This window comes from Morone saxatilis, unplaced genomic scaffold (genome assembly GCF_004916995.1).
Source record: "Morone saxatilis isolate NCDOM2014 unplaced genomic scaffold, NCSU_SB_2.0 Contig14, whole genome shotgun sequence".
Taxonomy (NCBI): domain Eukaryota; kingdom Metazoa; phylum Chordata; class Actinopteri; family Moronidae; genus Morone; species Morone saxatilis.
The window spans coordinates 14,540,406-14,553,791 of NW_023339696.1; the positions used below are offsets into that span (position 1 = coordinate 14,540,406).

Below are 13,386 nucleotides of genomic sequence, written 5' to 3' on the forward strand. Positions count from 1 at the left end.
GGAGCGAATGTACATCCTTGTGGGACAAACAGTATCAGGGGGTTGCTGCAACACACTAAGACCTTATTAAGCAATCGTATCATCTATCAACACACCTCATTCAAACTTAACAGAAACACAATAAAACTCACCGACCTATCTCTGTTAGTCTTTACACTGTTCCAACAATCACCAGCTCTGGTGTCTAACCATAAGAGTTAGATGTGAAAATATTATGGCTGTGTGTGCCGTCTTTCCCTCGCTCCTCTACTTCTACTTCCTTCATACCTCTCCTGTGTCTTCATCTTCCCCGTGATGAAGTCACTTTATAACTATATTCTCTGTTGTCAAACTAGTTGAAATAAACCCTTAATTCACTACACTGGCTCTACCGCTGTTTTTCCTCTCACTCGTTCTTTGGCTCAGTGTCGGCTTTCCTTCTTCGGAGGCAGGCCTTTAAATTAGCAAATAGAAAGACAAAAAAATCTGCCAAAACACACAACCAGCCGATATCTTCGTCCAATCGCCAACCCTAGTGTGTAGCAAGTTAATTTGTAAGTAACTTAACATTATACGTGATCTGTTCAAGTCCACAAGTATTTGTTTTTGTGAAGTTGGAAGATATTTATTGATTGAAGATATTGAACAATGAGACATGTGATGTAAATAAACACATTAACTCAGTTTCCAGTCTCCTTGCTGGTTGTTGCTGACACATTCAGAATCATAACTGCTTTTTCCATTAACATTTGATAGGCAGCTGCTTTGCAGTGGCATTGACACTCTATGGTCTTCTTAACTTGTGTACAAAGAAGAGACGTAGGTGAGAAACTGCACTGAATGAGTCAACTTATTGATTCACTAGGCTTCAAAGCCATTCTGAGAGCTATCTTTCATAGACTGCTTCCACCGCTTATTCAACACAACTGTCTTCTATTAAGGGTCAACTAGTACCAATGGTAGTGACCACATGAAAAATTATGGGCGACGGTTAGCCACAGACCCTCAACTATGACCCATGGCATCAGAGGGCCAACCATGGACGTGTGTCAAGGCATATTACGCTCGCCAATAAAACCACTAAGCTGCCAAGAAGTGCATTTAATCTTTTATATATTTCCAATCTATTCTGTACATAACGACAGGCTGAGCAGGAACTTTACTTTAAAATTACTTTAACTGCTCAACTAAGCAACTGTGTAAATAAAGCTTTAATCAAGGCAATACGTGTATGTATTACATAAACTCTTGATGATTTTTTATTCATCGCTAATGTGTCTGATGATCTGTTAAGGAAAGGTTAAGCTTATAATTTGCATAACTACTCAAGGATGTCCCGATGCAACATCTTATTTTCTCCTTTCAAAATCAATTATGCTTCTACTGACACTGAATCCCAATCTACAGAGTGATTTTCAACAATTAAGACAGTATTACCAGCTTGAACCACGATTCAAACTATACACCCACAGTATAACAACAAAATGCCGTTATGGAAAAACACTGTATGACTGTACAGAAGTCATACACAACAGTATCGAAGTGATGTACAGAGTATAATAACAGCCCCTCTACATCTCTCTGACCTGTATAGTGTGGGGCTGACTACCGCCAATGGTATTATATTCCAAGAGACATTAAGCAAAGTTAATTAACCTAACTTCGTCCACTTGTTTCATATGCGATTGGTCTGTTGCTACCTTGTTTGAGAACCTCTGACACAAATGTTCCCACGGTTTCTATGGTAACAATCCACTTCCTCACCCGTGTACTGCATTTATATTCTCGCTGGTTCAAAATCCCACAAACACAAAGAATTAAAACTGGTGTCTACCAGTTACAACCAGTTAAGATTCATTGTTTTCAATAATTCATCACAAGGTCGCAAACGTAAAGAAGCTTGCCTAGTATTGATTACAATCATTTACTATATGAGTCAGTGCATGAGCACACAGTCACTGGAATGGACTAACCATGAGTAAGGCACATTATAACAGGAAATGACAAGAATCATGCCAGCTCTTGCAGGCTAAACTTCCAGCTGGTGCAAGCCAAACCCTACCGGGAAGCAGGAGACATTTCTATGACCGCCACACACACACACACACACACACACGACACACACACACACACACACAAAGACCCCTTCTTGCCTCTGTAGGTCCCTTCCGCGCCCACCGAGGCCCTGCTTCATCCAGGAGGTAGGGTTTGTGGGGCCTTTTGGCTGAAATCGTGGAAACTATACTGAACTTCTCCAACAGGAAACACAAAACAGGAATGTAATATAAGCTGAACTGGCTTTTGTTTGGTGCTGTACCACGTAAAAACTAGGGAAGATAGTGCTAAACCACGAGCGATATTCCAAAACATTACAAGTAAATAATCTTTAAATTTACATCTTCCCGGGCTCCTGCTTTGCTACCAGCGCTATTGTGAATTGGACTATATTTAAATAGGACAATAGACTTCATTGACTGTTACAATATCTGAAAAACTTAATTGGGTAGAGGTCTACTGCCACAACCGGACGGATAACAATCTACGTTTTCACAGAGACCTGGAAAATGTGCACATTCTTGTTTCCAGGGCAGGGCGTCCCAGTTTTTTGGAAAAATTCCACGCAGAATCATTTGAAACTTGGCATGGGCCTCTGTCGAAATCCATATTGGAACTGCCGACGTAACAGAAACAGAAACCCCGAAAAACCAAACAAAAAAGGAGGGCCACAAAGAAGTAACTTTGACACAGAAGTTTGTTTTTGTGTCCTTTTTTTCTTTTCTCTTCATCCAAAAACACCGGCGGCGAGATTTATTCTTCAGGCTCCAGTATGTATGTCCTAAAATCCGCACCGGAACACGTATGAGTATCCCCAGTTTATCCCCCAATTGTCCTTGTGGGTACTGCTGGTGTTTTACGAAAGAAGCCCCTGGGTCTGGACCCAGTGACCCAGCCCGCGCAGGAGAGGAAAGGCTGTGGTAAGGGGCCTACAGGCGGCAGGCATGTTAGCTGGTGGTGAACCGGTCCTTCTCTCTACCCCTCCCCCCTCTCAGCAGCTACAACGCCCAAGTTGCCACAGGCCTTCGGCTCCATTGTGTGTAACCTCTCCCAGGCCCCTCCCCCAACTTAAAATGGACACAAGCCGCAAGCGGAAGGTGTACAAGGAGGAGAAGGGGAAAGGCGGAGAGGGTGACGGAGCGGGCTCCGATAAGATCCTGGGAGGAAGCGCTCTATTCCCTCTGGGGCTCGCCTTCTCACCTCTCTCCAGCCACAGGCAGCGCAGCATGCAGTACTCAAACAGTAAAAATGGCCTGTCTGCTTCCTCATTCAGGATGACCCTCAGCCCACACACACCTCCCTCCCTCCCTCCCTCCTACGCGCTTGCTCATTCCACCCCTCCCCTCTTTCCCCATCAATAGCTTGAGGTCCTTGCTCTCTCCTCTCTCTCTCTCTCTCTTACACCTTTAACACCCCACCCCCCTTCCTGTCTTTTCCTCTGTCCATTTCATCATGCCCCACCCCCACTCACTCTCTTCCCTCACTGATCTTGTATGTGCCTTCCCCCACCAATTTAGAGGCTCCCTTATCCTTTCCTCATATATCACCCACATTCATATTCTAGCTGGACTAGTCCAATAAAAAAAAAAACTGTTGTTTTCTGAAGAAAAAGAAAACATAGTACTACTGGGCCAATAATATAAACTCTGCAATCAAAGGAACAGCAGCAACCCTAAATCACATGTATCTCAAATCTAGCCTAAAATATGTCATTATTGTAGCACCACAATTAAACTAATTAAAAATTAGGAAATAGTTACAATTAAAAAAAAAACCTTCAACCATACCTCATAAATACAAGGCGATATCCATCTCTGTGAGCTAATTAGTGAACTGTACTATCAACAACCTGCATGAAGGCAGAGGACGCACAGCTCAGAACTGCAGGTGAAAAGTCAATAATCCGAATGCAAGACATAACGTAGGGCATTGTAGCGGTCAAACCGGGGATATGAAACAGCAAAACTGAGGTGAACACAGACAGAGTGTGACATAAGGAGTACAAAAGAGTGAGGCCACCCACTGTGCCTTCCTGCAGCAGAGCAACCTCCAGTAATGATGTTCATGACTGTTATCGCACTGCACTGGTGGCAGGAAGTACAGAACTCTTTTAATCAGATTAACTGGATTATTGCCAATATTCATTTGTAATGTTATGATGTCTAGACAAATTTAACTGTGGATACAACTGTGACCACATGCTTTAAGCTTCGTCAGATCTTATCAAGGGAAAGAACTAATAAAATAATTCACAAAAACTAAAAATCTAGTTCTTAGTAGGCCAGGTAAATACAGAAGTGCTAGTAAATGCTGCCTAATAATACCTGCATAATGCCTGTAAAGGGCCAAAATGTACAGGGAACTCTCTGAGTGGGGGATGGTACAAGTTGGGGAACATATGTGCACATCAATCACAACTCAAGATACAATCTCAGGAGACAAATGTGACATACCAAGACCCTGTACCAATGTCCAACCCACCCAGATAATGCAGCCTCTTAACTCTGTTAAAGAAGCACTAAACCTCCTGTTCACCAAACATCAAGACAGAACATGAGCACATTTCCCAGTTAGGGTTAAATGAGAGGTGTAGAGACATTTCATGACTCATAACCCTAACCCTAACTCCCTAAACTGTAAAACATTGCATTTTAGTGTACATCGCAGTTCATTAAACCCAACACATTATAGGTCTATGTAGCTAATATGCTACTAGAGGCAAGTTGACCACTGAACTCTCAATCGTAAGTGTCACGTGAATGCAAATAGGCACACACCCACAAAGTTTCAGAAGCAGTCAGATGTCAAACCCCGGACAGATCAGGTGAGTAAAGAGCCGCCATGTGCAATGTATACTTGTCAGGTGACTGGTGTGTGTTTCATTTGGGTTTTCCGAAACGAAATACACAGCAGCTCATCTGCGCTGCAGCCAGACTCCGCGTCCTCACAGACCCACTTCCCTGTCCACGTGCCATATGCACCATTCCCAAAGACAATAAAGCAGCTGCCAGAGTGACAAAGCTCCAACCTACAGCAATTCAGAGGAGGCCAAACCGATGGCCCTGTCACTGGAAGGGCGGGGGGAGACTGTATTCAGACACAGTGAAGGAGGGAGGGAGGGATGATAGCGAGAGGAAGGGGGAATGCGAAGGAGAGGGTTGCATTTACACTGGGGTTGGGTCAGACGGAAAGGCAGCAGCGCACACAGAGATGAGACTCTGCGAGAAAGTCTGAGGGTGCTTCCATTAATCATCAGAGCACTGGAGTAGGCGAAATCTACAGGGACCCGGAGTAGAGAAAACAGAGAACAGGCAATTTGCCAACCTGACATGGTGTAGCATGCACTTGTGTATATTCAGATATACATTGTGAAAAACAATAAGGATGGTTAAAGAGATACAATATAAAAATATCAAAAACCTTTGTTATTTGTGCCTTAACTGAAATCTTTTTTACACCCAGAAAATCTCTTATTATTTAACAACCTGTAGACGACAATCCAAGCATCTCCCGCATCTTCTCTCCAGTCTTCTTACTGGACCCAGATCACTCCACCAATCTGCCTTTTGCTTGTTTCAAGGAGTTCTAGCCAGCTACTGAATCTTTTTTGGCTCTGAAAGAAGCTGTCTGAAGTTTGAAGAAATAACCTTGATGTTATCATCATGCAAGACACTAACAGTCAGATTAGGCTGCTTTGATTTTAACCATTTATAAACTGTCTCTTGTGAGTCCTCCGACTTTGCGGACGTGAAATACTATAAAGGTTTACTATAGTAACTCTTTAAGCATCTTCAGACTTACTACCTATGGACTTTAGAAGTTATTATAGATTTCACTTGCAAAGTATATCTGGGCCTTGTCCCTGATTAGTGACCTTTCAACTTATTTTTATGTCAACCATAGACACAGAACCTTAGCAATCCATAAATGTATTAACACTTCAACCTCAGCTCATGTATTTTAAACAAAATACTTTGTTTTTATATTTTCTAGACTTTAAAGGAAGAATTACTAAATTTTTTCATGGAAACTAAGTTTCAAAACATAATAGCCAGCATTTTAGATAGCGCTGTATAACAGGGAAATCTTCTGAAATAATATGTATTCAGAATGGTTCTTAAAGCTCATATAAAATCAGTATGTCTACAGTAATAATGTATTAAATCACAATGTGAAAACTATGTGACAATGTGAGAAGAGATGTTCGTAGTGATGAACCTACAGAGAATTACCACCCACATCTGAAGCTCCCCTCTGCTTTATGGAGCTTTACAGCTGGTCTCCGCTCATTGTTGAGCTGTCAACACACAACTTCACTGTTTTGGTTCACGCATAGCTTTGTTTTCAACCAAAGCGGGCAACGAAGAATTTCTAAAAACCTACTGGACACAACTAGCTCAGCACCATACAGTGGGCAGACACCATTAACGACTAGTTGGTGAACATAGTGGAGAATTTAGCAACAAAAGTATTAACTATTTTACTCAGTAGTTGACTAAAATAGAGGAGAGTGAATATGGGACTTACATTTTCCAGGTGGCCACAGCGACACGTCTCCAAATGTTGCTCTCTAACTGCTGCATGTGTCAATAAGCAATATGACAAGCCCACAAGTTTACTATATCAACTTAAAAAGGTGACATGCTAATGTGTCAGACATTATTAATAGAACATTGTGACGCAAGAACGTGTTTGGCAAAGGTTTGTGAGGTGTGACGTGATTCACGTACGACTGGACCGTATCAATGTCTGCTCTAAATAAATCTCAGACAAATATTGTTGAAAATCTGCAAATTCAACAGCATATTTTATTAAAAGCATTATTCATGTGTAATATTATACAGACAGCCTATTGGTCTATTGGTTAGATTAATACACTATGTATTAATCTAACCAACAAAGGATGATGTAAGCATTTAATTTTTTTTTCATGTTTTCCAAAGTCACTGTGTGAATATGTTATCATATTATCAACCTTACATGATTTACATTTTTGTTTATATAAAAAAAATACATGGATGACCAACAAGCAAACTGTAGCTTTGAAGTGGCGATTATGCTTTCTATAAAAGTAATGACCAGGAAGAAAATGAACCAGTGATTGGCATTACATTGGGTGATTTTATTGACATTAAAACCTTTATCAATAGGGGCCTCAGGAGCAGACCGTCATTAATGGCTTTAGAAATCAAACAGAAAATATAGGTTTTAGCTTAAAATGCAATAGAAATTATTGGTCAGCAGAAAATAAAAACAAAACGTCAATATTGTCCTTTTTCCCAGTACGACAAAGACACAAATGATCCAGAAGTGATAAATGAAGCACATGCACTCACACACTAAAATAGATTTTGTTTGCTTCGCTCATTTGTTCCCTGACCACACACTCTCCTTTTCATTCAGAGGTCATTCACAACTAGGCCAAGGATGGTGTTACCATGGCAACTAAACCAGAGAGAACAGAACCTAAAAAAGGAATTACAAAAAAAAAATAAAATAATAAAGGAGAAAATGAAAAACGGGGGCGAGAAGAGTGTGTTCTTTAGAATAGGACATGGTAATGACCAAAATGACGGACGGACGGACTCACCCGAGTCTGTAGATTATGTAGTACACATATTGTCGGGGCTAGCTGTTTTTAGAAACCTACAAATGTTTTGGGCGGTTCGTGAGTTTGAAATGGAAAACCAACAATCATCACTACTATTTTAAAGGTGAAATGAATAGTTCAGCTCTATGAACCCTAATCATTCCTGGTATCTGCAAGCACTCTGACATAGTCTTACACAACAAACAATCTTACGGTGCTGTTGAGTCGATCAATTTCCATTGGGAGAAAAAAATAACGTGATTAATAGGTCAGCCCACAGACCTTGTTTGATTTACTGCTTACCTTGTAACTGAGTGCCCTTTGACACAATTCATCCTCTTTATTTACACACTTACAAGGTGTAGATAGTGAGAACACTTTTATACCAAAACCAGTGACACACAGAACTTCCTCACAAAACCCCACAGCTTTCATTCACTCCCAATACATACAGGTGTGGGTAACAGACTGACAAACCACTGTTTAAAGAGGGTGGCAAAGAAAATACATGAGTAAGCAGTCACAGTTGGCCAAGAGCTTTAAACTGCTTCACTTTGGTGCACTTTCAGGCAAATAAGCCTATCCAAAAAACAACCATGTGACTGTAGGTAGATTAGTGTTTTCCATTACAAAGACCTGAAAGCGATAGGCAACAATTACAGTAAGAAATAAAACTGTAGTATCGAGGATTCCTCTTGCAAGGAAAACAGCAGGGACAGTGTGTTAAGTAACGGGCCTCTGCATGATCTGTTTGAGCACACCAGTCGGCTGAACACCACTGCTTTGTGTCTACAATACCAACCACATGAACACTGCGAACCCCGACACATCTGTCTGGGATAGGGACCATTACCAGATGTGGCGAATAAAAACGATAAATTGCAAAGTAATGACTGCTGGCGAGCGACCATCGTCGAGGAGCTTAGGCCACAGGGCACAGATTATTGCCTGGGTTTCGTAATGGACGTCAGTTCTGTGCAGAGCAAAACTGAAACCGTGCGAAGATGGGAGATATTCTGTCACCAACACCGTGGCGGCGAGCTCCGGACAATAAACACTGCAGTCGTATTTTTGTGTTTTCCGCTCCACTGGCCGCTTTCTCACCAAATAGCCTCAGTCTGAGTGTGCGCCATCATCACCGTGACGGCGTCACCGTCTCCCACAACACAAGACGGTCGACGAGCGAACTAGCAATAGATGCCCAACACGGTGGTCGCAGCGGCGTTTGTTGGGCTATTTGTGGCGCAATTGTGGCAAACGGTGGGCGAGACAGGCAAGGGGTGTCAGACGGACACACAACGTAGGTGCGGTTATTGTGTCTTTTGATAAGACAACTGCCAACTAGCTTTAGCTCGCAAGCTAGTTAGCCAGAACAGGCCGCCGTGCAAGTGAACGGTCTCAGTGGGCGCCGGGCACCAGCGTTAACTCTTGAGCCCCCTTTTTTTTTTTTACACTGCTGTGACCGCGTCTCTCGCTGTCTACTCATTCGGTTCACCGAGACAAGACGACTGGCAGAATAATGGTTTGAAACAACGGCGTTTACCTGGGTTTATCAGGTTGCCAGGGCGCGCGGGATCTTTCTCTCCGAGGATCGTGAACACCTCTCGTTGTCGATGACGTCACGCGTAGGTCTTTTCGCCGAGGACGTAAAAAGAGCGCGTCACAGACCGACCGACCGCAACTTTAGCGGCGATTGAGGGGGAGAAGTGGTGTCTTATCTGTGCCCCGGGATAACGTGGCAAAACGGGACATTTAGGGACACTGGTGCTTTGGAAAATACAGGGGACTGTTTTGTTTTTGTTTTGTTTTTTTTTTTAAAAAAAAAAAAGGTACTGCACGGCGCTAAAATCAAGTTAATAAACTGTTTTTGTAAAATCAACTTCTCAGAGCATATCAATGTATCAGTGCCAGACAAGGAATAAACACAAAAACAGCTTCTACTACTACACATAATAGTATTTATCCTCATCGTCTGGTTCTCCTGTCTTTATCCTCACGTTACAGCTACCATAGTTGTTCCCAAAAGTATCAGTGTCCACCGTTAGACCCACTAACCTTCAGAGGCAGTTTTCTGTTCTGTATGTTTTTGATCAGATTAGATCTGATTTAACTTCCTACGCTAGGTGAGAGTTAAGAAAAACTAGTTTAAAACAGATGTTTCCAAAAAATTGAGTTCAAATGAGATGGACGATACAGTTAAATGTGTTTGGTAATATCACTGTATTTAAATATATTTGAAAAATAAGGTTACTATCAACTCACTCAGTCACTTTTTTAATGTTTTATTACATTAATGGTAAGTAGAACGGGGTTGGATAACATCCAGTGTTAGGTTCTTTGTAGATAATTAATGTAAAGCTTACATTAAATGCACAGAGACAGGACATCTTGACAAAATCAATGGTTTGCAGCGCCTCTTAGTGGACAACCACTGTGCAAAATGCCTTTATTCAACCGAAGGTCAGCTGTGATCCAGAAGTTGGAGATTTTTTTTTTTTCAGATTTTGAGATCTCCAAATTCTATTTAATTAAGCTGCAAAAATATATAGGGAAAAGCACGTCACATATTTGTTTGTTTTCAGCCGTGTTGAAAATATTTATTTCTTACAACCCACGCGCATGCGCACTGGCTTTGAAGTGCTTGCACTTTCTAGAAACCCGGAAGTAATTTGAAGGTCTTTGGCGATGGTTGGATGATTTCACCGCGGTGGGCTCGGAGTCGATGTGAAAATGGGTGTTAAAATAGAGGTGTTTAGAGTAAGTAGGACTCATTTTAAAACAACGTTAATATGTATTAATCTCAGTGCTTGATCTCGTACAAGTCGGCCCAGGTTTCCTGTTTCGATCTCGCTAACAAAGCTCTATCATAAGGCCACTGTGCACATGAGGTAACAGTTTTCCACTGTCACTCACCAGCTGCTCTGTTTGGATTTGTTTTGAACAGATGATGCTGTATCTGTCCTTTCCTGTGGCCATGTTCTGGGTCTCCAATCAAGCAGAGTACTTTGAAGAGTACGTAATAAAGAGAAAGGTGAGTAATGCTACTTATATTTTTGATCATACATATCAGTCCATTTACTGCGACTTGGTAGTCTTGTAATAATATAATAATTAAATGTGTCCTTCTCGGTACTATGATGGCATCTTTTGTGGTATCCAGAGGGAGATCTTCCCCCCTGACGAAAGAATGCATGTAAGTGTAATGTGCAGAGCTCATCCATACAGTCCATGGAAATAAAACTTCAAAAAATACACCACAAGTTTAACTTGTAAAACCAAGTTTAATACATACATGAAGATTTTTCTTTTTTTAACAGTTGGGTAACTGAAAAGCTAATAATCCTACATTTATTGTTATTATTTCCCATTTTCCACCATGATTCAACCTTAAGATTGCAAATCTTTGTTGTATTTAGAGTCATTTTTCTCTTCATTTTGAAATCGACAGCAAAATGTGTTGATATTAATGATTGTGCCATATTTATTTTCAGAGGAAAGAGTTGGAGGACTTCAAAGAGCGAATGCGTGTTCGTAAGGAGCAGCGGATATTAAAAGAGAGGTCTGTGGAATCTGAAAATTGAGGATATTATGTTGAAGCGAGTTTTGAGCACCACCAATGGAGGATTATCTCAGAAAACTGGTCGGACTTGAGTGGACACATTGGAAATCTCTGAAAACTTAACAAATCCCAAAGGTGTGCTGGGTGTTTTCAAGGGATAAACTATGTCTAATGTACCTTTTATTAAGTTTGTGACTTTATCACACAAGACTTTTCAAATGCCAGAATTATTTGTGTATTTTGTTTGGATGCCTGATCAGTTGAGTTGCTGTGATTACACTGTAATTATTTGAGCTTTATATCCAGTTGGATGTAATGTAATTACCATGATTTATTATGTGAGGTGCAGTGCACATAAAATGTATTTACCCCCTCTGAGTTTTTTCCAATGTTTAGTGTTTTACAACATTGTATCACAGTTGATGTAATTGGACATTTTTGACCAAGATCAACAGAAAGAGACCTTAATACCAAAGTGTAAAACAAATATCTCAAATCTTAAGCACAAAAATAAAAAACAAAGTAACAGGTTGCTTAAGTATTCATCAATATTTGACCCATGGCAGTTATTATTGTCTTTAGCCTATGTTGTAAAGACTGGGAGGCTTTAGCTTTATGCTCTGGGTGGTCTTATTCTGAATTACATTGTACTTCAGGTCACAGTTCACTATCAGAGGTAGGTGGGCAGCAGGTTTTCTTCTGTTATTTATCTGTATTTTGCTGCATTCATTGTAACGTCTCCCTGCTGCTGCTGATCATACCTACAGCACAATACTACCACCACCACAAACTTCATGGTGGGTGTAGTGCTTTTCTGGTAATGTCTGCATCAAACATTTCTTAGTATGATGAAAGCTCATCTCGTCTCATCAGACCAAAGAATCAGACTTTGTTTTAGACACTTCCTTGTACCTTCTGGCAAACACTAGCTAAGATATTCAGATTTTTTGTTAACAGTAGTTTATATAAAAGAGTATACTTATACATTGTGCACTGATGCATTGAATGTTTCTTTGTCTTTGGGATTTTTGCACTTTGCAGGTATGTTTAAGTTGAAATCACTTGTCACACCTTGGCTACGCATAGGGTATCAATTTGTGACATTGTAAAACAATTGGCTTCACCAGCGAGGATTTAGTTGTGTCAGTTGTGTGATGCATTGACATTATGTAATATTTTTCTGTTTATCACTGTCATAAAAGCCCAGTTACATCCACTGTGTATAAAAAAGTTGAAGGAGCCGAGGGTACTGATTATGTGTATAATTCTTATTAACATCTTGTTATTTAAATGCTTTATTTTTTTTAAAGTCATTTGTTGGTTTTGTTTCACCTATTGTAACAGAATGTTTTTGCTCATTGAATGTGGTTGTGTTTGGATATGGAGATGTGCTGCACATCCTATGATTACATTGATTGATGTTGGTTGGAGTGCAAAAGCAACAAAAATCATGTAAAGCAAATGACCGTCTTTAGACTAGCACAGCCACCTGATCTCCTAAGTATGACTATATCTGAGAGGGTTTGGTTTGTCAAAACACTCTTAAAGTCTTGGCTGTGTCCCGACACTAACAAACTGTTGAACTTCTCATCTGTCCTGATGAAGTGATGACATGCCTTTCTTAAGGCTCATCAGATGATACTCTAATGTATTTGCCAACACTGGCAAGATAGAGTGTGTGTAGGCCTATTTATTTCTTGCAGCTGTTTCTTTCTCATGGCTGCATTCATTTTTAAAGTGAGATTCAAAATATATTTTACTAATGTGAGAGGCTGATGAATACTATTTTTCATGTGATGTGATGGAAGCCATGTGATTATAATAATGTTCACCCACAGAAAATTATAGTTACTAGTTGAATATTAAAAAAAAGCCAGGAATCGCACAGGATCTTATTGATTTATTTTAAATTAATTAGTATTAATGTAGCTTTGCCGATATATTTGCACTTTGTTACAACAATATACTGTCAATGGTTACAACACAACATTGTAAAAAGCGCCTAAGACATCATATTATATATTATATATATAGATATCAGTCATTATATATACATATTATTATTATATTATTATAAATATTATTAATATTATCATTATATACTGTTATTAACAATAACACTACCATCATGTCATCAGTACTATTACCACCATCTTGCAACTACAACTCTTTGCACCTTACCTACCTATTTATCTTTTTTATC

At 40.2% G+C, this 13,386-nt stretch overlaps 2 protein-coding genes across 2 annotated transcripts in view; one reads left to right on the forward strand and one right to left on the reverse strand.

The window, feature by feature from the left end:
* brd4 (bromodomain containing 4) overlaps positions 1 to 9,261 on the reverse strand; it is a 25,745-nt gene extending 16,484 nt beyond the window's left edge. Inside the window, exon 1 of the mRNA XM_035654519.1 lies at positions 9,168 to 9,261. The gene's annotated coding sequence lies outside the window, so the exon portion shown is untranslated. The remainder of the gene's footprint in view (positions 1 to 9,167) is intronic.
* Positions 9,262 to 10,237: 976 nt separating this feature from the next.
* On the forward strand, positions 10,238 to 12,514 carry LOC118322749 (protein PET100 homolog, mitochondrial). Its single transcript, XM_035654520.1, has 4 exons — positions 10,238 to 10,381; positions 10,569 to 10,655; positions 10,785 to 10,817; positions 11,116 to 12,514. Exons 1-4 carry the CDS (start codon positions 10,355 to 10,357, stop codon positions 11,203 to 11,205), a joined length of 237 nt encoding a protein of 78 aa, XP_035510413.1. The 5' UTR covers positions 10,238 to 10,354; the 3' UTR covers positions 11,206 to 12,514.
* The last annotated feature ends 872 nt before the right edge of the window (positions 12,515 to 13,386 follow it).

Excerpts from the sequence above, each read along its gene's own strand:
- LOC118322749 (XM_035654520.1), top strand. The coding sequence starts at position 10,355 with ATGGGTGTTAAAATAGAGGTGTTTAGA. Across the intron at positions 10,382-10,568 it reads TTAAAATAGAGGTGTTTAGA|ATGATGCTGTATCTGTCCTT; the intron begins GTAAGTAGGACT and ends TGTTTTGAACAG. Across the intron at positions 10,656-10,784 it reads AGTACGTAATAAAGAGAAAG|AGGGAGATCTTCCCCCCTGA; the intron begins GTGAGTAATGCT and ends TGTGGTATCCAG.